General features: G+C 39.8%; 1 protein-coding gene across 5 annotated transcripts in view; it reads right to left on the bottom strand.

The window, feature by feature from the left end:
• Positions 1-114: 114 nt before the first annotated feature.
• The window catches only part of ndst2b (N-deacetylase/N-sulfotransferase (heparan glucosaminyl) 2b), a 95865-nt gene continuing 69205 nt past the window's right edge, over positions 115-26774 (bottom strand). For 3 of the 5 annotated variants that reach the window (XM_049464774.1, XM_007259318.4, XM_007259317.4), the window contains 13 exons: positions 11288-12662; positions 9049-9136; positions 8753-8907; positions 8455-8640; positions 7327-7455; positions 7016-7198; positions 6634-6730; positions 6415-6538; positions 6058-6232; positions 4306-4476; positions 4093-4199; positions 3756-3858; positions 115-2802 (listed from right to left, as the gene is read on the bottom strand). In XM_049464774.1, the coding sequence (XP_049320731.1) occupies positions 2677-2802; positions 3756-3858; positions 4093-4199; positions 4306-4476; positions 6058-6232; positions 6415-6538; positions 6634-6730; positions 7016-7198; positions 7327-7455; positions 8455-8640; positions 8753-8907; positions 9049-9136; positions 11288-12310 (2667 nt within the window). In that variant the 5' untranslated portion in view covers positions 12311-12662 and the 3' untranslated portion in view covers positions 115-2676. Of the gene's footprint in view, positions 2803-3755; positions 3859-4092; positions 4200-4305; positions 4477-6057; positions 6233-6414; positions 6539-6633; positions 6731-7015; positions 7199-7326; positions 7456-8454; positions 8641-8752; positions 8908-9048; positions 9137-11287; positions 12663-16240; positions 16303-26774 lie in introns of all 5 variants that reach the window. The other 2 variants (XM_049464775.1, XM_049464776.1) reach the window with 1 other exon arrangement.

Below are 26774 nucleotides of genomic sequence, written 5' to 3'. Positions count from 1 at the left end.
TCCCTCCTATCTGATACTGCAGGCTGCAGGAAAAGAGATAACACACTCCGTCCTTTTCTCACTCATCTCACTTCACAGGCATGCGGGAGAAAAATAATACTTGAGACGTCCAGCTGCCATTTTGTGCCTTTATTTGCAGATGTGTTTTTTGCCAAACAAGACGACAGATCATCATCATACTACTCTGAGCTGATATACAGTTGAGCCACTGCAACTAACTTCCACTTATACACATTATACACTCATACACTACCACACATACACACAGATGCTGCGTTCCATTTAAACTCAGACGTCAGAGTGTAGTTTATCACAATGAGTCAAAAGTTTCAGGACACCCTTTTATTTCAGAAATGAACAGAAAACAAAAATAAAGGGAAAATGTTGTATATACCCCAAGTATGGGTGAGGGAGGTCACCTTTCAGGTTATGTCCGGAACAAAGCCGCCATATTTCATTTCTAAAATAAAAGAGTGTCCTGTGACTTTTGGCTCACCTTGTATTGTTTATCACTTTTCACTGTGTCTAATTAAATCAGTCATACACACAATACTGTCCAAACTTTGCCATTTACGATGTGCAAAATACTACTGTATAATGCTTTTATTATCAACTGGCATTGCTAAAAATGCTAACAATAATGGCTGATACCTGAAAGTTTAACTGGAACGCAGTCAATTTAGGTGACACAATATTCCCAGTCCTGACATCCCAAATGAATGGAATGCAGCATGACTTCCTCAGTGGCAAAACAAATGGTGTCTGAAGCACAATGTTTGTCTCGTTTTTGGCAGATTGTTCCCCCTTATCGTTTGGCACAATCATTTCAGCCTCTAAAACACTGCTGACCTATTTACTTGCTCTTAAGCACACAAGCCAGGTAAGAGCTGGCCCTCAGCATGGCTTTACACTCTTCTGTGTAGGCACTTCCACTGTCTATTTAAGAAGCTCATGCAGATGTTCCAGATGTGCCAGTCTGGTACCTGTGCTAGCCACTTGGTGGCATTCACTAAATTCCTGTATGATTTATATAAACACTTCTGTAGACCTGTCACAATAATTACTGTACGTTATTGATTTATGGTACAATATTTGAACATAACCTCAATAATTTTAGGTTTAGGTTTCTCTCAACGAGGAAGAGCCAATTAACATGAATAAGCTGGTATGTCCACTTAAGGTTTTATTCTTGTGGGATATTTAAAAATTTATGTATCATAAAATGTTTAATACAATGTGTAATACAACAATATCTTAGCAATTTTTGGGAAAATATATAGTCCAAACAAAATCAGTTAATGTGACAGGCCTACCTTTCTGTTTAGGTTTTTTAAGGAAGTCAGTTTTTTTATTTGTGGAAAAGTGGGATGCGCATGTTTGTAAGGCTCTGGAATGTTTTAGTATTTCTTTTGTATGTAGTTGGTTGTGAAACAGCGCAAGCTGCTTCCTAACATTTACCATTTATACAGTCAAATTTCAGGAATCAGCAAAATGTTGGAATATCCTAAGCAACACATTTTCAAATATCTCTCTCTGCTTAGCAGAATTAATAAAAAGCTCATTTACACCAGCCTGTGGATTTTCAACTAGGCCAGAAAATTCCTTCACATCCACTCAGCTAGAACCCCGGGTACAGCTGGTCACTTCATCAGTCACTTGGTAAGTATCAGGATTATATCTGAATAAGACTAAGCAACATAAAAACACAAAACTCATGTTGCATTTAAAACAGATATAGATCTGATCACTCAAACCACTTTAGGAGAGGATCTGAATTGCCTTTAAACCACTTTATAGCTGTGTAATCTCCCAATGCAACCAAAACACCAGTAATATGAGCAAAGTTGCATACTAGAGATGCCTTTGACTGCCTAGTGTAATGCATATAGCTAAAATCTCATCAGGATACAATGCAGACACTAGTCTTATGAAGTGACCAGGTGTAAACAGGGTTTAAGGCTATGCTCAGACTGCAGGCAAATCAGATTTGTTTCACACATCAGTATCTGTTGATATCAGTTACTGTGCTTTTCTTGGAGTTTCATCACTCTGGGTTTGATTAGGTCCTTGTTTGCCTTGATTTAAGTGAAAGTTAAAGACATCTGTGCACATCTGATTGTGACTGCATTTCAAACAGCTCCAAATGTTGTTTGAATCTGATTTTCAGAATTCAAATTTCTTGTGGTTCCTTTCTGTCCAGACTATTAAAATTCAACCAACCTAGATATGCCAATAATCGGATTTGGGCTGGCAGTATGAACATAGCCTAAGTGTTTCAACTCTCTTGAAATCATGAGCACAAGCCTTGTTTTCTAAAGGCTTTCTACTGAGATGGCACCAGTCCACGGTCATTAATAACACATTGTGAAACACCATTTCCCACAATGCAAATAACAAGCTCCCACAGCATCATCTTGGAAATTAAATAAAAGTGTACAGTCCTCAAAAACCCGCTGATGAGGTCCACTCTTGCGCCGATTCAGACCCTTCACCACCCTGGTTCTTACAGATGCCCTGGGTGCCGCGCCACTCCTCTTGGTTGGATGTCCACAGAGTGTAGAGGCTGTAGAGTCGGGAGAGGCGATCCTCTGTCCTCCTGTCACACAGGGGCACTGTGTTCTCCGCTACAGAGCAGGCTTCTAGTTGTGGTCCAATTCGCGTCCCAGTAACTAGGTGTCAGCTCCAGCTGGAGTTGTGTAGTTCGTCTCTGAGCCAGGTGGGCAACGGCTGACCCAAGCGCTTCAGCAGCCTCAACAGCTCCACGTTCTGCTCCCGGTAATGCTCTGACAGGAAGCCCCGCGACTGGACAACACACATAAAATCAAACACAAACATAAATAATTAATGTGCATGTATTTACATATATTTGTGCAATTTTCAAGTCAAACACCCCAGAACTATTTATTTAACTTTTCTTTTTGGATATCCAATTACCCAATCTTCATTCACATTAACTTCCCCTATTATTAGTAATGCCTAATACACTAAAAAGAGTAATAAGCACATTCCTCCTCCTCCTCCAACGCATTCAAAGCCATCCACTTCCTCTTTTCCAACTGCCACTGATGCAGCATTACTGGGTAGCCTGCACAGGAGGAAAGCGCAGCAACCCAGCTCTGATACATTTGCTTACAGATGCCTGTGCTGACCAACATCACATTAGCAGTGATGTGGGAAAAAAGCACCATCTACCCTCTTCTGAGAAGGCAAACTCTGATATAATCAAACAAATTTAACAATAGTATATAAACCACAGGAGGACTGGACATATGTAAATTGTGGAAATTAAGTGAGACAATATTACTATTATTACTGTTATTAATTACTACCATTATTACCATTATCATCAGTCTACAGTTATAATTTGTATGTTGGGAGCCTGGTTCTGCATTCATGTAAACTTAATATACCACACAATAAATCATGACCTATTCATTTATGAACATCTCTGCATGCACTGTTCAATTCAAAAAGATTACAATGGGAAGCACTGATGAATAACTACAGTGCACATATCAGCGCTAAGTATTGTAAGCAGAGTCATTAATCCCATTGATGATGTAATTGTAATGCTAATAAAGGGAACAGATCCCATTTACTCGCAGCATGACATTTCCGCTTTTGAAGCTTCAGAATGAGTCAATAAATGTAAAAGATGAAGGTTAATAAAACAGTCATATTTCAAACGAAAGTGTTCATACAGACCTCATAGTCTGGAATGAGATATTAAGCATTCATGCAGAAGAAAAGATTACCTCAGGGCTCATATCTGGGTATTTTCTGCCTTTACTCTTTCCCAGACAGCGATTTCGCCCAGCATCTAGCCTCTGACACCAGAAACCTTTACTCTCGTCAAACCTACACACACAGACATACATTACAGAGAGTAAGCATGAAAATGTATTGTTTTTTTGTTTTTGTTTTAAAGGCCAGTGTGTGGGTAAGTTCTTTCTTTTAAACAACATAACTCAAATTCAATATATACAGCATTTATTAAATAAGCAACTTATAATAGTTACAAATTATATAAGGTAATACAGCTGTTTAATAACTTACCAGTACAATTTAAGCTTCAATAATAATGATACTTACATTAGTGCCTGAGTGTAATTGAAGGGTGTGACTCCCAGGAATTTCTGCACACTGTCCATCACCTGGGCTGGGTTAGACCTCAGCTGGAGTCCATCAACTATCAGAACCTACAAACAGACACATACACAATCACTGTTACCACTGAAGGGATTTGGGGAGGAGCACGGTTTAAATACTGGTATTGTGTGTGTGTGTGTGTGTGTGTGTGTGCACCTGGTTGGGCTGGTAGTACTGGAGCCAGTGCTCTAGGTGGCTGCTGTAGTATCCGGGCTGCAGGCAGCGCCGGTGCAGGGTGAGCAGAGCTGCAGGAGATGAAGGGCCTGCAGAGATGACCTGCTGAAATGTGTAGTTCAGTGCAGCAGAGTCCTGGTGGGCCCTCTGATGCTGCAGAGAGAGAGAGAAAGACAGAGAAAGAATCAGCCTGTGTGTGTGAACTGTGAGACTACAGCAAGTGGTGTTAAACCTGTACACTTTGGTCCGGTGTGGCTGAGCAACCTCTATATGCTTTTCCCACAGACCAGTGCCTTATTATTTAGCCTACATAAGACATGGCAAATGTCATGGGATACTTGTTCCTGTCACATGAGTTTTGTAATGTCATTGTGCATAAAGGATTTTCTTTTTTTCCAGTTATACAACAGTGGATTACTATTACAATGCATTGGTGTTTTTATGGGAGTATCTCAGCCCTCCTGAAGTTAAAAAATAATTAATAAACACTTGAAGACAGACATACCTAAAGTGCAGAGCAGCTCCTTTACTATAATGGAAATCTTTAAACACTGAATGGAAAACACTGAATGGAAAACACTGAGGTTTCCCCAGCAGGGGGTGCTATATTCAAGATTTTTTTTAAGAAAGGCAGTTTTTATATGTTTGTTAATGAAGCCTTTTTTCAGTAATATTACTTTAAATTAACAGTATTAACATTAAATGAAAAGCTGAATGCATAATGTTTTGGTACTGTATAAAGCTTAAAGTAGAACTGTAGTAAAACATGATAAAATTACTTACTTTTGATGAATGGCACACTTTCGTTCTCCCGCAGCGTTCTGAGATCCAGAAATTTTAACACTTTGTCCAAAACCCTTCGGTTTGCCCCGATAAATAGATTTTTCCACCATTATCCATGAGGCATAATAACTTAAAAAGTGCACAAGAAGCTAGCTAATCGCCTGGCGCCACCATCTTAAGGTAAAGTCATGACGAGTCGAACATGTACTGTGGACAGAACTACATGCTGTACACGTGATGGAGGCGTGATCGGGATGTGTGCTGTGCTCAGACTGCAGCATAACAGAGGAGAAGGTAAAGAATTTTACCTTAAGATGGTGCCACCAGGCGATTAGCTAATTATTGCCTAAATTTCCTTCGGGATAAATAAAGTATCTATCTATCTATCTATCTATCTATCTATCTATGTATCTATGTATCTATCTATCTATCTATCTATCTAATGTGATGTAAACAGTGTTTTTTAATATAATATTCTAATGAAGTGTGAAGCTACTTTGAGCCTGGATAATGGTGGAAAAATCTATTTATCGGGGCAAATTATGCCCCGTATCACCCAGTCTGAAGGGTTTTGGACAAAGTGTTAAAATTTCTGGATCTTGGAACGCTGCGGGAGAACAAAGGTGTGCTATTCATCAAAGATAAGTACTTTTCATCACGTTTTACTACACCAAAAGTCAATTTTACACCGGAGTTTAATGTGTGAGCATGCTTGTAGCTGTTAGAAAAGATAAAGGTTTTAATCACAAAAATAATATTCCAATTATTACAGGCATGCACTTAATAAAAAAGCATTTAAAAGAATGCTAAAGCAAAAGAAATTTGAGAGAATGATCGACACTACTGCAGTATTTTATAAAGTGTTAACAAAAACACTGTGCAGACACACACACAGACAGACAGACACACACAGACAGACAGAGAGACACACACAGACAGACACACCCCTACCTGGTACCAAGAGTACGCTCTGTCTGCAGGGTTGATGAGGATGGTGATGATTTTGGCTCTGGGTAGCAGTGCAGAGGCTCTCTTTGGGACGGCCTCAGTGTCAAAGTAATTAGCGCTCTTCTCAAATAGGAAGTCTGTGCTCACATTAGAGGGCACTGGGAAAAAGTCCATGTACCTGATGGAGAAAAAAAAGCCAGAAGCTGAAAAGAATGAATTATTTCACTTTTTAGGTGACCTTATAAAGGACAAAAGATTTATTGCAGAGCTTTCAGAAAAACTTGAAATTCTACGAGTTCAATAGCTAAACCATGAATCATGCACATGTTAGTAAAAGGCTGGTGAAATGCCAGTGTGTACCAGTCAATTCCACGCAGGTAGTTTGGCCCACTGAAGAACTGAACCTCCTCAAATGTGACAGGGCTGGAGAAGCTGGCAGTGATGGCAGGGTGGAGGGACAGGAATGCGTGTAGAGCCGTCGTTCCTGTAGAAAAAGACAGAGTTTATACAGGCAAAAATGTGGCCAAAAATGTTGATATGCATGCAATATGATATGATATGCATTCACATTACTATTACCTGTTTTCTGAGGGCCAGCTACCAGAAACTTGGGCAGCCTGTCACATGTCTTTTCTTTAGACCAGATGTCTTTATGTCTCTTATCATGGCACGGATTCTATTGAGCAGAAATGACATTAGCTTATATACAGGTCACGCACAGATTCTTGTATGAGCCCTTATTATGGTAACAGCTAATTTACAGTACAAGGAAAAGACCTTAAATTGCAATGGAAGTCAATACAAAATGAAAATGTATAAAACATTTTAGAGCATTTCAATTGGTTGATTCATCATTATATTTTGATACAATATAAAATATGTAAGATTTAAATTGTATAAAAAAAGTGAAAACTGCAAAAATGGATATAGAATACTGGCTTGGGAGTGTAATGGTACAAACCTGCCACAGGGGGTCTCTCTCATCCGGAAAGATACGAAAATATTTTTCAGCCAGTTGTATTGGAGGCAAAGTCTGCAAGTTCAGGTGAGTCCAGCACTGCACAAATTTCACCAGAGACTCGAAGGTGTACAGACCCAGCCGGTCATTACCATAGTTAGACAGATGGGTCATGAAGATACTAACCTATGAGAGAGAGAGAGAGAGAGAGAGAGAGAGAGAGAGAGAGGAGGAGGAGTACGGTGTAAAATTCTTTGAGGCTGCTTAAGATAACAGAAGTGTGCTTATGTGTGTTCTGATATAATATGACTGACCGGATTTAGCAGCACAGTAAGGAACAGCTCTCCTCCACGGATGCTCTTATCCAGTTCCTGAGGGCCTCCTGGGTAATCCTTGTAGAAGATGGTGTGTGTAAATAATCCACAGGTCTGCCGTGGGAGTACCTAACAAAGGAGACAAAAATTAGTTATTTTATTCAGATCTTTTAGTTATAATAATATAAAATTGAATTAGTATGTGCAACATTACATTTAATAATATATATTGTGAGTATAAGGAAAAGTAACTTATTAACACCAGGATGCTAATGTAATAGCATCTCACAATTTGCTATTCTCACTCTCTTTAGTAAAGACCTTTCCTTCTCCTGAGACTTCTCTTCTTCTATGGGATTTTCACTGTACTGTTTGTAGACAAACTTTTGGTATTATTTTAAACATGCTGGTTTAATTTAAATATTTAATTACCACAGAATCAGAAACATACATGTCACGACTGTTGGGGTCTGTTCTTTTATCACGCTACTACACCTACTAGTAAGTTTTTGGTCTGGTAGAAATGTAACTTCTAACAAAAACAGTAATTGATATACAGCTCTGGGAAACAAATAAGAGGCCACTTAAAAATGATGGGTTTGTTTGATTTTACTAAATTGAAAACCTCCGGAATATAATCAAGAGGAAGATGGATGATGACACGCCATCAAACCAAGCTAAACTGCTTTTTTTGCATTAGAAGTGGCATAAAAATATTTAAAAGCAGTGTGTAAGACTGGTGGAGGAGAACATGTCAAGACGCATAAAAACCAGGGTTATTCCACCATAAATTGATTTCTGAACTCCTAAAACTTTATGAATATGAACTTGTTTTCTTTACATTATTTGAGGTCTGAAAGCTCTACAACTTTTTTTTGTTATTTCAGCCATTTACCATTTTCTGCAAATACATGCTTTAAATGAGAATAACTGTTTTTGGAAATTTGGGAAAAATGTTGTCTGTAGTTTATAGAATAAAACAACCATGTTGATTTTACTCAAACATATACCTATAAATATCAAAATCAGAGAAACTGATTCAGTAACTAAATGATCTTTTCAGTAACTAAATAATTTTTTCCAGAGCTGCATGAAAACAACTGTATGTGTATATATGGGCAGACAAACCTGTATGCCACTGTGGATGAAGCCCCTGCGGAAGCGGGCGGGTCTGAGGTGGGGGTACTCCTCTGTGCTGGTTACTGTAATGCCCCACACACTCTTCCAGGCCTGGTACAGCTGACTGTGGACTGGATACACTCCAGAATGGTGAGGGGCCACAGCATAGCCCATGTCTGTGGGGATCCCATGCTCCTAAATCCAAAGAGTAAGGGGGGTTTAAAGGTTTAGGTCAGTTTTGACAGTTACATCCTAAATGTAATGCACTGGTTCCCCTGCATGGCTGTGTGGCTGTGCTGATGCTGACCTGGGCAAACTGCTTGTTGAGCCTCATCTGTTCTGCGAGAACACTGACGTTATGGAAGAGATGGGGCTGCATGTGACTCCACATGTGAGGAAACCACCAGAACTCCTGTCTGTGTCTGAGCAGAGTGTCATCTCCTTCATCCTCCTCATCAGTACCTAAAAAAAATAACCCAATACATCAATGCAGGGAAGAAAGAACAGAGAGCAATTATCATTCATGGGAAAAGATAGAGCTATAATAATAAAGTATACTTCTATTCCCATTGCACTACATTTAAATATAAAGGCATAATGTACCTGTATGAAAAAACTTTCCAGAGAAGCCCAGGTTGAATGTGAAATTGGGGACTAGAGTGCGTAGTTTGGTCTGGGTTTGGAGCAGAGCCTAGACACAACAATCATGTTATCTCAGCTGATCAAGTTCACTCCTGGTTCAAGCACCAGGTCTGGCCAATATTATGCTATATAGATAGCTATAGTGAGATCACAGTAAGTTACAGTTAGTCTTAGTTTGAGGATAGGTATATCAAAACTTCTCATTCTAATCATAGTACCCACCCCATTACAAACAGCAATATGAAACAACTACGTTCATTATTAAGTAGTTAAAAAAAAACATTGCTGTTTTCAGAAAAAAAAAAAAAAATCTTGGATCTCCAAAATGCCATCTTTAAAAGAGAAGGAAAAAAACCCTTGTTAAACTTCAGTAAAAGTCATTCTGAAGCAATTCCTGGTCCAAATTAGTCCAAATCACAGGTAAATTCGGATACAAAAGAAAGAACAACTGTCAGATTTAAAATAAATAAATATAAATAAATAAAAAGAGATACAAGTTTCTTCTTTGTGACTGTGATGGTGACGTTTAGTTGTAGAACAAAAAAATAAATTCTGATTAAAATATTTATGTTAGCAAGTCTAAATTGTTAATCATTTATTGCTCTTGGTAACCTTCATCTTTCTTTCAAATAGTATTTTAATCCAAAACTTTCCTCTGGATTTAATCTTTTTTTTTCTTTCTGTTTTTTGCTGCTTTTTGTTTTAACAAAGCCAGTGAAAAAAAAATATATAAATAAATTAAAATATTATTTTTATTTTTTTCTAATATTAATATTTTACTGAGCAAACAAACACCTCCTGCCCAGATAAGGTTTCCCAGTTTAATTTCCGAAGGCGCCTACAACATTAGCACAGTACGGAAGTGTGTAAAAGAAGAGAAAAGACTAGACAGAGACTGAGAAGAAAAAGTAGGACTGAACATAAGAGAGAAAACAGATCTGAGGGGTGAGGAAGAAAGGAAAGAGAAGAAGAGAGGCGTTAGCCCCCAGGCCCAGCGGGGCTGGTGTGGTGGGTCAGGCTGAACCACCCGTGAAAGCTTATCTGGGCATATTAAAAAGTAAGCCAGCCTCATTAGCGTGGTGCTAGCCTCCAGTGAGGAGGGGAGAGTGGGACAGAAAGGCAAAGTGTGAGCTTTCTCCCTTTGCACGCATAATCATCATCCACTCAGAAGAGCAGCGGAGAGAACACCATCCCCCAACCCACATTAACCATGCTAATTCATTAGCTCAATTTCAGCCATGGGAAAGCAAGCCATGAGCAGCCAATCAGCTGCTCTGAAAGGGAGTTTAAAATGAGGAAATAGAGAGTGTGGGGATGTGTTATTACAGACGACCTATTTAGCAGAAACATTTGGTCATTGTTCTTTTTTCCCCCTAATGCACGCTTGTGTCCTATTAAAAACCTTAAAAACACTGTAGGGATTTCTTTGGTTATTAAAGAAGCTTACTCAAGAATACAATTTTTCTTGGTGAATATTATATAAGGGTGCAGTGGCTATAAAAAAAAGTTGATGCGTCATTTAATTGAAAACAACAGTGGTTCTAAATTAGTTTAACACATTTGTTTCTGGTAAACTGCAATATACCATTTACAGCACTGAGGCAGTTTGTATTGTTATTATTTTTTATAATACAACAAATAAAGAGCTTACTTTTTGCACATAAAGACAAGAGAAATTAAAGGACATGTAGTATATGGCTCCACCAATATACAGAGCAGAGTGAGACCAGATTTCGGGATGCATTATTTTTTTTCTGTCCAAAATCAAAACCAAACAAAATAAAGGCTGTACACCAAATGCAGAATAAGGTTTTTTTTTTTGTTTTTTTTTTGCAGGTTTTCATACATTTTTGTGCCATAGCTGAAAAAAATCCTAACGTTAAAGTACACAATAGGACATGACTTAAAATAAAGTCACAGATTGGTATAAATTATTCTTATAGTCTTATCTATAGTCTTTTTACATATTTAATTGAAAGTCTTTTTTTAAACATAATTTTAGCTGTCAAACATTTTGTGCATTCTTATATATGCAGAATACCAACAAGACCCCTAATACACATTTTAAAACTCACAATACTAAAATCAGTTAAATCAGTTCCCCTGCAAGATGTACATTAATTAGTAAATCTAAATAGTAGCAATAAATATAAATGGTAGAGTAATTATTTGTTTATGTATAATTCTTTAGGTGCTTTACCTCAACATCAGCCACCTTCATGCGTGTCCCCTCCTTTCCCACAAAGATGTCATCCACATCTACCAGCAGAAACCTGTCCAGCGACAAGCTGAGCCGTCTTCCAGTCAAATAACCCACTGCATCCACAAACAGCAATTTGTGCAGCCAGAAAGACAGGCTCCCACCAAAGAGCACACGTTGGATTCCATCATGAAGTCCAAGGTCTTGCATGACTGTAGCTAACAGCGCTCTCTGCAGGAGGTTGTGTGTTGGCGACTCTGCGGGTCTGGGACTGGCCAGCAGGACTGGTTCATAAGTGCTGTGGTTGGACAGGAAGGTGGTCCAGTTGTCTGCAGGTAGAGGTCCAGGTTCTAATTCGCTGGGCCGGGTGATGTAAAGCAGAGGGGAAGCTGGGTTGATGCGGCAGTCCCATAGCGGCAGATTAGAGCGCAGGAAGAGTGGGAAGCCTCTGAGCTGGGCACTGGACGGCGAGTTCTCGTTGGCACGGTAGAACCCGATGATGCCCACACCATAGTCCTGGCAATACTTGTCCAGCAGCTGCCTATTCCAGGAGTCCAGGTTGACATATTTAAGTAGGTTCTCATAGACAATCAAAGCATAACGGCCTCTGCCCCGCCAGGCCAGTGGGGGCATGTCTCCTTTAGCCGGTGCAATTTCTGTGCGGTAGCGGAAGCGGCTAGACTCCAAGATCGCCACGATCTCCTGGCCGAGCTGGGAATAGATGCTCTCCACAAACAAGAGCACCACTGGCTCAGTGCGTGCAGTGTCCACCGTCCTCGCGGCCTGCCGTCGTTGGCTCACTTGTGAAGGCAGGAAAAGAGGTGCCCTCTGGCTGCCACTGACTGGAGCTGCAGCTACACAGTCTCCAAGTGGTAGCGGAGGAGCCTCCTTGATCTTGGGGCCGGCGCTGACGTGGTAAGCCAGGTAGGCCATGGAGAGCAGACAGAAGAGGATAAGAGCTAGAACTAGGCGATGTAGGCCCTGCTGCCGGACGGCCCGAGCTAGTTTCCTCACACCAGCCATGGCTAGCAGGGCCAAGACAAACAAGACAAGATAGAAACAGTATGGCCAAAGAGAGGGACCTATAGGAGGAGTTGAAAACAGGCCAACTTCAGCCTTAATTCAGCTCCAAAGAAACAACTGATCAGTCTAGGTAACCATTGCCCCCATATCCGGCGACCGACTCGCCGCTCCTGCCCTTTTCTTCAGTGATGGGAACAGTTTTAAGAAATCGCTGCAGGTCTCAGACGATGGTGGGTTAGGTCATGGCTGGCTGATTTGTCTTCTTCAGTGAAGTTGTTCTGGTGAGCCCTTCATCTGCTTTAGCAAAGGATGTAGTGACAAGGCTTAGGACGCATAGCACCAACCTCAGAATCTGTGATAAAGGTAGAGAAAAATAGATAGAGAAAGAAGGAGACAAAAATGAAAGAAAAGTAATTAAAAATTACAAATCTTTGACATGTTCTTGCACAGGAGTATGCCATCTGCACTTCAGGAAGGCAAGAGATTAAAATAGTCCAATGAGTCAAAGTACATTTGCAAGCATTTACATTTGGAATTCCAAATCTGGAATCCAAGTGCTGGAAACAAAATTTTACAAGCCTTTCCATATCTTGGTAACTTGGGGGAAGGCAACAGCTGCGGCAGTCCAAGTTGATGAGATATAGGCAGATTAGACTTATAACAACCAAACCCCTCCCAGGTTTTATATGTGGCTTTTAGAGCTGGTTGTGCTCACACTGATATAATGCGTCAGACTCCCTCCTGAGGAGGTTTAAGCAGTCTGATTTGTAGATTTGCTGGGAATGTTTACACTTGTATTTTTACATGGTTTAGCCTTATCCAGATATAATCCTGACACTTGAGTGTAAACAGGGTCCTGGTTACTAATTAGAGTTTAATGAAGTGTAAGTCATTATAAGACCAAAATTGCACACCTGTTGATTACTGATCACCTTAAAGTAGTACTTGTCTGACAGCACCAAAGCTGCCTATGCTTCTGTTGATGGAAATTACACTTACCTTTTTTTTTTTTTTTTTTTTTTTTACCTTTTTAACCCGGCTGCAATGCTTCAGCAGGCATAAAAACTGGGTTCTATAACCCAGATGCTGATAACCCCATAACCTCCAAGTTCATTAGCAAAGGAAAGAGGAGAAGATCTTGTTTCAACATTGAGAATGAGGTCAGAGAAGTTCTCAGGTACCCGGTCGCTACAGCTAGGATTTAAGATGTTTGCACAGCTAAGCATTACTTTGGCTACATTTGCCAGTAGATGCCATCCAGTCATAACTAAAAGCCAACAAACACAAAACCCCTCAGCAGGGAGCTATACTGCAGCCTGAACTGCGCTTCACCCTCCTAACCTCGCTGTAAACTCTGCAGCTAAAAGCCTGAGTAGATCTCCTGAGAACATCCCAACAAACCGAGGCTACTCAGACCCCCCACAGAGAAATGAACACAGGCCATCTGATGATTTTTCCATTAGATTACACACACTCACCTCGACCTCATAACATATCTCCTGCTCACCCCACTCTCATGACTTGTCATAGCTAGAGGCTTTTGCCCCCCAGAGATCTCAAAATAGCAGCAGTCCTTAATCATCATCCCACATATAGGTTTCAGGTGTGACTGGAAAAAGTATATTTATATTGAGAACAAGTGTGTATAGCTTTACAGTGGCTACATCACTGTAAATGAATGCAAGAGCTGAAGAGTATGTTCAGTTGCGTTAAGTAGGATCAAATCTATTTATTGATATCTCTATGCAACAAAAACAGCATGAAGATTCACTGCATAACATTTAAATAAGAGTATAAAATGTTTTACAATATTTAAACTAAAATTGCTTTGCCCACATACAGAAACAGAGGGAGCGCTTCACACTGCAGATGTGGTCATGTGATATTACTTGACTGGAGCGAGCGAGCAGAGCGAGGCAGAGGTCCACAGTTAATGCACATGCACCAAACTACTTCTTATCCTGGGAAATATAAATACAGCTATGCCATTTGCCAAAAAACAGTGAAAAGCACAGACTAATTTTAGATCTTTATTTATTGTGTTTTTAAATGCTAAATAAAAATCTGATGCCTTCAGAGACAGTAGTCTACTTATTAGACTGTACCAAAGATGCCAATTTGGGACACTCGCAATAAGTCTCGGATTTAAATGTTGAAAGCTAACTTGAATGTGCAAGACTCCAGACGGGAGTTGAGTAATTGCAAAGTTTTGCCAAGAGTTGCATCAAGGCCCTATTAAGTAATGGCTTAAAAGCTTCTTTCCGTAAGCCTGGAGTAGAGCACAGCATTAGATATTAGCTCCCTTTAAGGGGCTGGCATTTTCTTAATGAGACATTTCTGAAATTAATCTTGGAAATAAATAAATGAAAAATCTAAGCATGATAAATTAGGGCGGTTAAAAATGAGCTTGCTCAGCATGTTCAGATGGTCCCGTTTTAAATGGATTAGCTTTGGCTGCCAAGAATAACTGCAGTGTAGATTTAGCCTGGGCCCTGATAACTTGTTGGTTCAAAAGCTGAATGGAGCTCTTAGTGGCTGAGCATAGCTTGTTGGCTCTATGAGCAGGTGCAGTGCAGTTTATGGCCACACTGGGGCATAAGTGTGCTACAATCAGTCCAAAGAGTCTGAAGAGTCTTACACAGCAGCACGATCAATTCGGCCCGGGGGTTTGTAAGGCAGCAGCCTGGCAGCATAACCGCAGAAATGTCCTCTCAAAATTATAAGTCAAGATATTGCTTCAGCCGAATGTCTCTGGTGATTCTCAATGCTCAGTGTTCTACTTGGCTCTGGTTTAAGGTGCCATTATCTCCCCTGTGACGGCCATGTCCAAAAGGGTTCCAGTCTCTCGGGCAGAGACAGCTAGTGCTCTGTTGTTGGCCTAAGGGTTACTGCTGTATACGACTCCTGGAAGCTGTCGGCTCAGTGGAATGTCTCCTCTTCTTTACAGAAGGGGAGAGAGGGGGTGTCAGATGCCCTCTAGCTGAAACTTCATCTGCAGGTAATGTGAGGACAACAAATCCAGCAGGGATGAGACAGCCAAGAGCCTCGGTTCACAGACTGAAGTTAGCAGGGCAAGTTTCCTAAGCAATGACACACAGCCATTCATAAAGTCATACAGCATGCCTTCCACAGACCACAGAACGGGTCCTGGAATTTTGTAATAACATTTGTAAACTTACACTGACATTGGATGGCATTGGATAGCAGTATATAAACTGACCACTAAGAGTTAGTATCATAGTAGGTGCCATTTTTAAAACTGAGCATTTTAACATTCCTTGATCCACAATTTTGCATCTGTACTTAAAATACACTGCATAGATTACCACCCACAGTGGACAGACAACATAGTGAACAGTAATGTTTGTGACTGGGGGCATCTGGCTAGAAATGTCCATTCAAACAGACAAGAGACTTTGGCAGAAATGATTTACATTTAATGCAAGAGGCCCAATTCACACAACCCTGAGGGCAGTAGTGTTCTTTAGCTTGGGATACAAATGGACATCAGTCAGTGTATCTTGGCATCTTTATAGTTCTGTACTTCACAAGCACTGGAAAGTTCTTACATTTTTCAAAATGTTTGAAAAGTAAAGTAAAAGATTCTGATGGTTTTGGTGAAAAATGGTGCATATTGACGCAAATTCAGTTTCAACTAGCCCCACATAACTAAAATTAATTATGCAATGCCATTATAACCATTTAACTACACTTTATAACATTTAACACATACAGACAATTAATCTTTAAGCATTTTACAGAGGTTGGCCCCAATTCCCTCCTGTAACACACTGTTTTTACAGAGCCTGGTAACATAAGTCTTGTTTAGCAATGTAAACACAGCATTGTTACAGTGGAGTTCAGAAGATAGATTATATTTTATTTATGTTGAAATATGAATTAAATCTCATAACTAACACAGTCTCTTACCCTTTCAGCTCTCATTCTTGTATTTCTCTCTCTATTTGTTTGCCTCCTACCTCCACTGCCTCCTAAATACAAGAAAGTACAAGCATTTCACACCACTACCTCCAACTAACACACACATGGATCAAAGAGGCCGAGACTCTAACGTATACATTCTATGGCTATGCAGAGAAAAGCACACCTGGAATCTGATCAAAGCTCATTTAGGCCATGTACATATATTGACACAACTGCAACAGCAAAGTTCCAGCTTTAAGCACAGTCTCACATGAAGCTGTAAGCATTCAACAGCTCATTAACCTTTGGATGGCAGGCTTTGACACATTCTTCACTTAAGCCTGTTTGATGTATGGCAGAATATTTGGACAATGGCTGCGTGTGTTTACCCCTCTGCATGCGGCGGCGGCGGCCTCTCTCTGAGACTGCTGAAGACGATTATGGAAACGCGGGCCGGTGACGTGACACAGGTGGCTGGGTTAGAAAGAGAGCGGCTGAACGAAGGAACGGGAACAATGGAGGTTGTCGTCCTCTGAGGAGAGAGGTTTATTGCAGCCTCTTTGTCTTGTGTGAAGCAGAGCCGCTCTAAGATAATCTCTCTCATTAGCTGAGGATAAATATTTAACAATGGAGGATCCGAGTTAAATAGCACTTCATTAGCCAACAGATCCATCTCCAAACTTTCTCTTTAAAGAGAGAGAGAGAGAGAGAGAGAGCTGAGGGGATGTGGAAGGGCGGGAGAAAGGGGAAAGGAGATGAGGATCAAGTGTGAGAGAAAGAAAAAGCGTGTGTAAGAAGACTAAAGAGGACTAAAGAGAGGGAGAAAGTGAGAGAGAGCAAATTAAAGCTGAATTATTTCTGTGTCAAGTCTACAACACAGCCTGCATGAGTGCACTAAGCTGTTGTGTGTTTTTATATTTGTGCATTTGTCTGCATCGCTCTGCATTTTAACCACAATGGCGGGAATGTATAGGCAGGAACACAAGGCTCAACAGACCAATCACAGCTGCTGCTTCATGTGGGATATAGATACATTTCTGCGGGTACGCATCAGTCTACACCGGGGGTGGCAATAGGGGCATACTAATTTCACTGCTGTAAAAGACTAAATCTGGCAATTCACAGGTGAGTTGAATCAGGTGTGGTTGAGCAAGGAAAATGCACAGAACTCCAAGAGAATAACTGTCCACCTCAGTCTACACCATGGGCTACGGCAGGGGTTAGCAATAGGCGGTATGCATGAAACATCTAGCTTGTGAGGTTGTTTAAACTATAATGAATGATAACGGAAAAAAAAGAATAAATGAATTGCTTCTTTGGCAAGCGTTTTACATACCTCCCCTGTCTTTCTGTTGCGCAAGTTTAGTTTCCGCCCGTGCTTGTATCTCCTTATAAGGGCGTTTTTGCCAGCAATGACCCAATTCTATAGCCTTGACAACGGGAGTGTATTGGATCACGACCCTGACAACACATGTTCGATACCGCATAAGGAGATGTGTTTATTTTTTTCCTTTCTTCTTGGGTTACCTGCTCTGCAATTGGGTTCAACAACCCTCTGGGCTGAAGAGCTACTAGTCTTTAGCACTCCATCCCATTACACTTAATCGTCCAAAACAGATTTTTTTTTGGCCTGACACATGGCTTAGAAAACTTCTGGCCTGTGGCCAAACTTAATTGTCGACCCCTGGGGTACAGGATAGGGTATGTGTCTATGAATAGGGTACATAGGCTACTGTGTTGATTCAATGCAAAAGCATAAATCGATCTTAAGAAAGGAGAACTGAGAAAGTGTCTTGGGCAGAAAAAAACAGCCCTTACTGCATAACATGGGAACTGTATTGAGTGTGGCTAAAACTGAAAACATGAATGGAAGCAAAATGGAGGTTTACTATTGGCAATAGATAATATTTTTGACTTTATTTCGTCTGGGACACTTTGATACTTTGTCATGTACCATCAATCAGAGTTTATACCATTTTAATGCGCACCTATGTGGTAATCCACTGGTTGACATTTCTCCGTTAGAGAGAAGTTTTATTTTTATTTTTTTTAGCTGTAGGAGAACCTACAGTCCCATATTGTCCCACAGAACATTATTTTTTCTGCTGGAAAAGGCACTCCTTGGGACACTCTCTAGCAGAGGTAGTCCAAAAGGCACTTCATAACAGCACCCTTTTCTACTAGCAGGGTAGAATGGCACTCATAGATAGGCCCTCAATAATCTGATCTTATTCATTTTGATCTAGAGGGCACATCTTCATTTATTGTGGGCACTTGATTACTTGATTTTTTCTTACCACAAGAAGAGCAGTCAATAGGGGGATTTGTCTTTTTTTGCTACTCTAGACTGCACTTTAGCAACGATTTTTCAGCCATGTGGCATCGGATTGGGGGAGGGGGTTGACATTCTCCAAGTGTTGAGAGAGAAAGTCAGTTTATGACTGAATGAGTGAATGAGGGTGAATGACTACAGGAGAAAGAGTAAGAGGCGAGTGCGCGAGAGAGAAACATAGTGTGTGTTTAACCCAGCTCCTGTCAAGGGGTGCAGAGCTCTGTCATTTCCTCCCCATGCAGCCCCAGTTACCATAATCTGACTCTATATGTCAAAACATTTCCACTTCCCTGGAGAGGAAAGACTTGCAGCGGCCCTGAGACCAAGGCTTCTCCTCATTAGAGCCCACGACGCTTTTGCTGCAGAACCAGCAACCAGCCAGCCAGCCAGCCCACTTCACACATATACACACACACACACCATGACTAAGGGCTTTGCAAACCAATAAGGCAAACCACGTGAAGAGAGATGAAAGTGTTGGAAAGAGTGGAAGAAAGCGAGAGTGAGAGAGAGAGAGTGAGAAAGAGAGCAAGAGGGAGGAAAAGATAGGGATGAGACACGTAATAGGAGGAAGGAAGGGGAGGAAAGAAGGCAGTGTGTGTTTGGGTTGTTAAGGAATTATGAATGCATACTTTCCATGCTGTGATATCAAAGTGGATTCTTCATGTAGGATCTTCAGTTTGTACTGCTATTACACTGCCATGGAATGTGCTCCAGTCCCACAGGGCACTAACCTGCTTTCAGGAAGCATATCTGGAACAAATACATTACAACACCTACATACTTCCATAACAGATTGTGGACACTCCTTCTAATTAATGCATTTAGATACTTTATTAGTACCCATGGTTGAAACATATGTGCAAAGGCACACACACAGCTTGTCTAGTCCCTGTAGAAAAGTACTGTCAACAACACAGCAGTCTCTAGTGCAGATATAAACACAAACCTATTGGCACTGTGCCTTATCCCAGAAATGGGATAGAGATGAATAATTTTTCCACCATTGAGCTGTGGAGCAGTAAAACTGGTGCTCCATCCAATACTTTGGGAAAGCATAAAATGGGGAGTTGGGAGTGAAAGCAATGCTCCAAAATCTATTATTAAGCTTTACCTGGACAGAATTATTTTTTGTCCATATAGAGCATATAATAATTTCTAGTAAAAAGGTTTAAGAACTTAACATGACCCCAGTGGGCATACTACAGACAGTTCCAGAATCAGGAAGCCATTGGACGCTCAAGACTTGATGTCTAATGACAAAGAAGGCAATCCCATTTGGGTGAAACCAACAATCAAATTTAATGATGGTTACGGGAACCCACAGCCCTGTTATCAATAACCCAAAGCTCCAACAGCTGAGGCACCATCATACAGTTTAAAGGCACACAGCAACATATTAGGAAGGGGGTCTTGAAGCTTTTAGCTCATCTGTGTATGTGAATAACCTCAGATTGTTGTGCTGCATTTTTCCTCATTGAAAAAGCAGTGCAGACCAGAACATTCCTTATGTTCTGTAACGTCAACGTGAATGAGTGGGACTTAACTGCTCAAGGCTGAAAAGGCCAAAAAAACAACGGATTCCAGCCTGTTGTTTCTTGGATTCTGTGTATGGATTTAGTGGGCTGTGGAGTGCATGAAACTTTAACAATGTTTACACAAGTACAGCAAACACATTTAATAAGAAAAGAAAAGAAAAATCTATTTTCTATGACATGGATCTGCTAAAGTCACGGTTTAGAGCAGGGGTGTCAAACACTACTGCATGAAGGGCCATATAAAAAATTCTAAACAAAGCCGGGGGTGGGAGAATATATTTATTTAATTTTTAAAAAAACATCTTGCTATGTAAATCAAACTGTCCAAAACATATGCCAAAAACTGCAACAGAAAACAAATGCCCCTGCCACCCCACACACACCGTAAAAAAAATAGAAACAAAAAAAAAGAATTAAGCATTGAGACATGGGTGAGCATGGGCCTCTGTGTGAGTGAGGTGCTGCATTCAAATCAGTGTTAGCTGAGGCATGATGGAGAGTGGTGTCCCAGGGGTCCTTCAGCAGGCAGGCTATCTGTTGCTATGCCAGCACCTCCCCAGGCAGACCTAAGGCCAAGGTCACGAAATGTTTCAGTAAGAGTTTTCTAATGGCATTACAGAGCTCTGAGCAGCAGTCTTCATCTTCTCATCTCCCAAACCATTACAGCTCTCAGTCTAGGAGAAGCGGGCAGCAAAGAGACGCCCTGAACTCCTGTCAGCTCCAGTTTGGTAAGTGCTTTCTCTCACAGACACAAAAACACAAACAGTTATTAGAGCTGTCAGTTCTCGTTCCAACAGGGAGAAACTGACAGTCTATCTCCCTCTCTTTCTCTCTCAGTCATAAACAAAAGCACACTTTATTCAGATCTGCAGACATATTGCGGAAAAAATCAAACCCGCCGGTTCAACCTCTACGGGCCGAGAGTTCTCATCATTGCTCTGCTCTATGATTTAAATGCAATTACACTATAAAAATAGGGCTACACTTACTTTTCTGCAATGAACATTACTGAAAATCAAATCAACAAATAATTACAACTAAACAATGACAGATTTGTTTGAAGTCATACTATAGTGTTTCGTCTAAGAGAGGATTTGTCAGGAACAGAATGCCTGTCATTTAAGGTCATTTTTATGCTCCACTCTAAAATTACGAATAATTAATATTAATATTAATATTTAGCATCTCTTATTAGGCTTAGTATCAGTTTATTCAGTTTATTGTCTCTTTTCGGGCTGAAAAGTACGAGCGGTGCAAGACTAGGATAGTAGACGCACATTCAAACACTCATAGTCATGGAGAACTACAGTAATCTACCGTTAGTCGACTGCCCTTTCTAAGTTACATTAATAACAATCTAGAGGACACTCACAGCGAAGAAATAAAAACAAGAGTGAGTGAGTGAGAGAGAGAGAGAGAGAGAGAGAGAAGGAGAGATAGAGAAACAGAGAGAAAGTGAGAGAGAGACAGACAGAGAGAGACACACACACACACAGAACTTAAGTTCCTGCTACTCTCAGATCCTCCTCACATCTTTATTATTCTGGGTTCTATTTGAAATCAGATGTGAGCAAGTTACAAGAAGAACATTTCAAGTAGAACGCCCCCACAATATTTGTTCTCACAAGATTTCCTACTTAAAAATCAGAAATGTCTCATCAACATCAACATCAAATGCACATCAACAGTGGTAAAAACAGTAGTTTTATACAGTTTAGTAGCACTTCTCAAACAGTATTGTCCAACTTCTACCTGTGGACATGTTTTCATTGTGCTTGGATAGGCAAAATACTATATAATGCATTATAAACTGATATTGCTAACAATGCTAACCTGGGACAATGCTAACAATGTTGAGTAAATTGTTGTCAAACCAGTTGTAAACTTTTAAGTCTTTAGCAAACTTTTTGTTTACAAATGTACTGAAATAGCATGCAGTCCGAAAGTATAATTGGAATGCAGTCAATTCAGAGTGATGTGGTCCAGGTCCAATATCTGACTTCTAAGGTACATAGAACGCAGTATTAGAGACAGTGTACTGACAAAGTCTTAAACAGTGAACAGTGGGTTAAAATTAACCTTGGGGTACAAAGACTGTAGCCTGGTTTCACTGTGAGTTGTTTATATTGTTCAAAGTTATGAAAATGAAAAAATGAAAACCCTTACATGATACAAAAAAAGTAAATCTTAAATAACTGTCAAACAGATGTCAAAATTCAAAGATGTTTGTTAATTAAACTATGAAATGACGATCAAAAAGCTTTTTCTATTTAAAACTACTTCACTTAACTTTAAAGTGTGTCTCATGCTCCTAAATACAAAATGGAAAAGAAAAGTAAAAAGAGCAGTAACAGTTCCAGACATGCTTCCATACCTTGGGAGTGGACAATTTAAATAAAGCACTATATCAGTTTTGTTAATCAAATACTGAGCAAATGCTGAAGTGATTCAGATCATATATCCTATCTTGCATTCAGGAGTTTAAATTGGATTTTTCTGAAAGCACATGAATACAAGTCTGAGGGGGAGGGTGTGCTTCTATACAGTATTCCAGTTGAACAATGCCATATAACCCTTTTACTGAAGAGGTCGGACTAAAAGCCTGTATAAGAGTGTCTTTGTGTTTCTGAATGGCCCAGCATAATACATTACAGCTCCTTACAATGGGAAGAAATACAGACATAGTAATGTAGTAACCTCGGACTGGCTGCTTATGGTTCAAGAGTACGACTGCACTGTACAGCGGAGACTAAAATAAAAGGAGAAAATGATGACTGTAAATGAAAGGAAATCCAGGATGGAAAACCTCTTAGGATATGGATACATTAAGACAGATGAGAAGAGACAAAGACACAGGGTTGGGGAATCTACACGCCAAATTAAAGAGAAGTTTTAACTTATCTTTTTAAGGCATGTAACTTGCTTTTGCTCTTGCTGTCGGTTTTTAAAATATGACTTTAATGTAGGTTAATGTAGACGATGTTCTTGCCCCAATCTTTTTTTTTCCATTTCTACAGGTTAATTTAATTTAAATAAGTCAAATTAGGGTTCTTTGCAGCCGTTTGTATGGTTTGATGAAGACAACAGGTGTGAAAGGTCACCCAAATGTGGTCTGACCAAAAGTCTTAGTCTGGAACAAACAGAGAGATGCAGTAAGAATTTTTTTTTTTTTTTTTTAGTTTGAACTTTTGGACAAATTACATGTTGAGACAGGCTAAAAAAAAAAAACAATAGAAGAAGAAAAAGAATGGGCATTGTGCCAAAATTTACAAATGTCACACAACAGTATGGGTGCAACTAACTATACTGGTAATTCTTGTATCTGCTTTAACTATAGTTTAAAACCTTGTTTATAACCGACAATACAAGGAAACTGAGGGTAATATGTTACCCCCTCTTCTGCTGACACATGCACTTGAGGGGGGTCAACTTTTAGTAGGCAGGCAAAATTTGGCAGAACACCTGGAAAGGCAACTGAATTTATAGCAAGCAATTGAAAAAAACAACAACAACCAAATACAGGAAGGTACAGTCCATGTAAGGAGCAGTTTCTAAAACAGGGATTAAACCTAGTCTTGGACTACATACGTTCTGAATGCAGATTTCTATTGAGAGGAAAATATAGTCCAATATAGACTAGGCCTAATGCCTGTCTGGGAAACTACCCCAATGTTTATACAATTTATATAAAAAAAATAAATCAAAAATAAAGACAAAAAAAGATTTTGCCCAAAGTATAATGACAATGACCATATGTCTTCTGTGTTCTCATAGGCAAACCTGAGGGATGATAATGTTTCAGAGAATTTCAAACAGCGCATTCTTAAACAGCCTCACACATTACAATTGGCGACGGTGTTAACCGGGTTCAATGCAGCAATAACATTCACTGTGAAGCATTTTTAAGCCTCGCTCTTATACAATCCCATAACCACATCTGAGAGCTATGAGCTGCACTTCAAGGAGGGAAAATGATACTCTTACATTCCATTCAAATTCAAATTCCGTCTGTGAGTAAACTCGCAGAAACAACACGCGGCGGCTTCTCGAGGCGCTCGGCGAGACGAGGGGAAAGGGAATTTATAAAAGAGGAGGAGACGGTAAGACAAGCAGGCCTAGAAAATCCGAGCATCAACTGCTTATTCTAACGGACCTTTAATGGCACCGTTTTCAAAACTCCGTCTGAAAGCATCATTCATCTGTTAGCGCAGCAGCAGCAGCACACAGCGGAGGATCGATGGCAGTTACGGAAAGTTCACTTTGAGATGGTTTGATTACACTAGAGGATCATTTGGCCATAAGCTATTTTTTCCCCCTTCTTCGTCCAGATGCCAAGCCCTCTCCTCCATTCAGAGAAATTGATTTCCTTTGAAGACAAAGAGGAGGAGGAGGAGGAGTAGGAGGAAGGCCTAGACTGCAGCAGTCCTGAATGTTAAAGAGCAGTGGGGCAGAGCTTCATACAGGCCTGTTAGTGAACTAGATCAGGGGTTTGGGATTCTAGGACTCTCTTCACAATAAAAAGGATTCATTTATAAAACTATTATGCTCTGATCAAAACCTCAAGAGAGTACTAGGACTGTGACTTCTGAATGTGTTGTTAATGTTCCAGTACACCTCCGGTAGGGCACATGGTTACCCATTATATCAGCATAGACATATATTTGCTTAAAAAAGTATATTGATATTCAAACCCGGATTTGATAACTTAGAGAAAGGCAGTTAGGTGACAATTGACAGCTCCACTAAAAGCAAAATCTTAATTTAAACAAATGCCTACAATAACTACCATGTTTTCTGTCCATTTATATGTGTGCCTGTTTTATATTCTCTTTAAGAAGATTATATTGCTGTTTTGAAAAAGTTGCATGCTTTGAAGATGGGCTCTCAATTTTTAAAGGTATTATGTACATCATAATAATAAGTACAATATCAGATTTTTATCAGTGCATTTTGTTGTGCTGAACTGTGTGAGCAGTCATAAAAAGGGAAATGAGCAAGGGGTGTGATGGCACATCGTGTAGCATATCAAATGATCTCACATAAATGAGTCAATCTACTTGTATAATGGGCTGGAGTGTCTGATGTGTTGTTCACATTTCACTGATTCCAAAACAGACTGTGAACTAATGAGGGATTCAGATTATCCAAAAATAATTTTAAATGCTGTCAGAAGCCCAATGATAGGTGCAAAGCTACAGAACGTATGAATATAAAACAGGCTGGCTCTCCAAGAGCTTTTAAAACAGGTCAGTACTCTGTCTGTTTACAACATCCTGTAACCAAAACACATTGATGTGGGCTCAGAAAACTGGCCCTGTGGAAGATAGAAAGTTTGAATTGTCAAAATTATCCATCCAAGAGAGGATAATCTGTCCTAATACTCCCCAGGATAGCCCACCCTCTGCCCCATTACTCAATGAAGGTTCTTATTAGCTGATGCTGTAAGTACTGTAAAGCTAGCACTCTCCTCCAAGCGTGTTTAAAAGTGTTTACAGTGATGTATTAGCTGCAGTTCAACAAGAAATCTCTGAATAATCTAAATGAAAACAAAAGATTATTTCAGTGCATATCTGCTTCAGTACCAGCAGAAAATAAATTTATGATACTGGTTGATAACCTTTTTATATGCTTCAGTAAAGTTCAGATTTTGGAAAGGTCAAACAAACTTGTTCTCTTATGTATGAATTAATCTCTGCAACTTTTCAGACACTTACATAAAACATGACTCAGGCGCACCACTGGGAAATGACCTTGAATGTGGTACAAAGTCAAAAGAACTAGAAGAACATAAAAGAAGCGCATCAATACGGTAAACAAGAGGTAATTGTGTCTCAATGAAATGACGACTTCATACAGAGCACCGACTGAAGGTTCATGCAGTCAAGAAATAAGGCTACATGCAGACACTGTCAAGTAAAAGGCCTGAGCTCAGTAGGAACTGTGCCATGCGCTGCTATTGTAGGGTAGGAGAAAGTGGACACAATATCATGCAAATGCATTTTATAATTAAACCCAAAATACTTTTCTTTTTATTTAGTGGGTGTTTGTCTGTTTCATCTAGGTTGTGAGATGGTTTTTGACCCAGGGAGAGATAAAGGTCACTGTCATGTCACTGCTGCACCATACAATATAAATTATTTGATAAGAGCACTGGTCTGTATGTGAATCTTTGGAAGATCTAGATGTTCTGATAATACCATTGCAAAGACTATGACAATACAATACAATGCCAATAAAGGGCAACATGCATTGCTCTGACGGATTAATAGGAGTAGGAATTTCAAGGCTGATATAATAAACCATAATTAACCCTTTAATGCAATATTATGTTCCATTTTTACCTTAAAAAAAAAACATTCAAAATCATTATAAAGCTCCACTGTCTTGTAATTGAGAGACTCACATCTTTACATTTCTTTTCCAGGCTTGGCTTACTGCAGTATGTTTCACTGGTGAAGTGGGAAAGACAATGTTTGCAGGAAACGGATAAAACTGCATAATCTGAGTTATATTCACGTTGATAGTAATCTATAGCATCAGTCTACATGCAACATTAACTTCAGATGTTGGTTCTGTATCTGTATCTCCCAACTTGTCAAGAAATGCATGTAAAAAGTGTATCCTTTAGATGTGTTTCAATGCACTAATTACATTAACCAAATGTAGGGGA

Source organism: Astyanax mexicanus, chromosome 15 (assembly GCF_023375975.1).
Source record: "Astyanax mexicanus isolate ESR-SI-001 chromosome 15, AstMex3_surface, whole genome shotgun sequence".
In the NCBI taxonomy this organism is placed as follows: Eukaryota; Metazoa; Chordata; class Actinopteri; order Characiformes; family Acestrorhamphidae; genus Astyanax; species Astyanax mexicanus.
The sequence above is the reverse complement of the archived record's forward strand: the minus strand, read 5'-3'. Positions and strand labels throughout refer to the sequence as shown.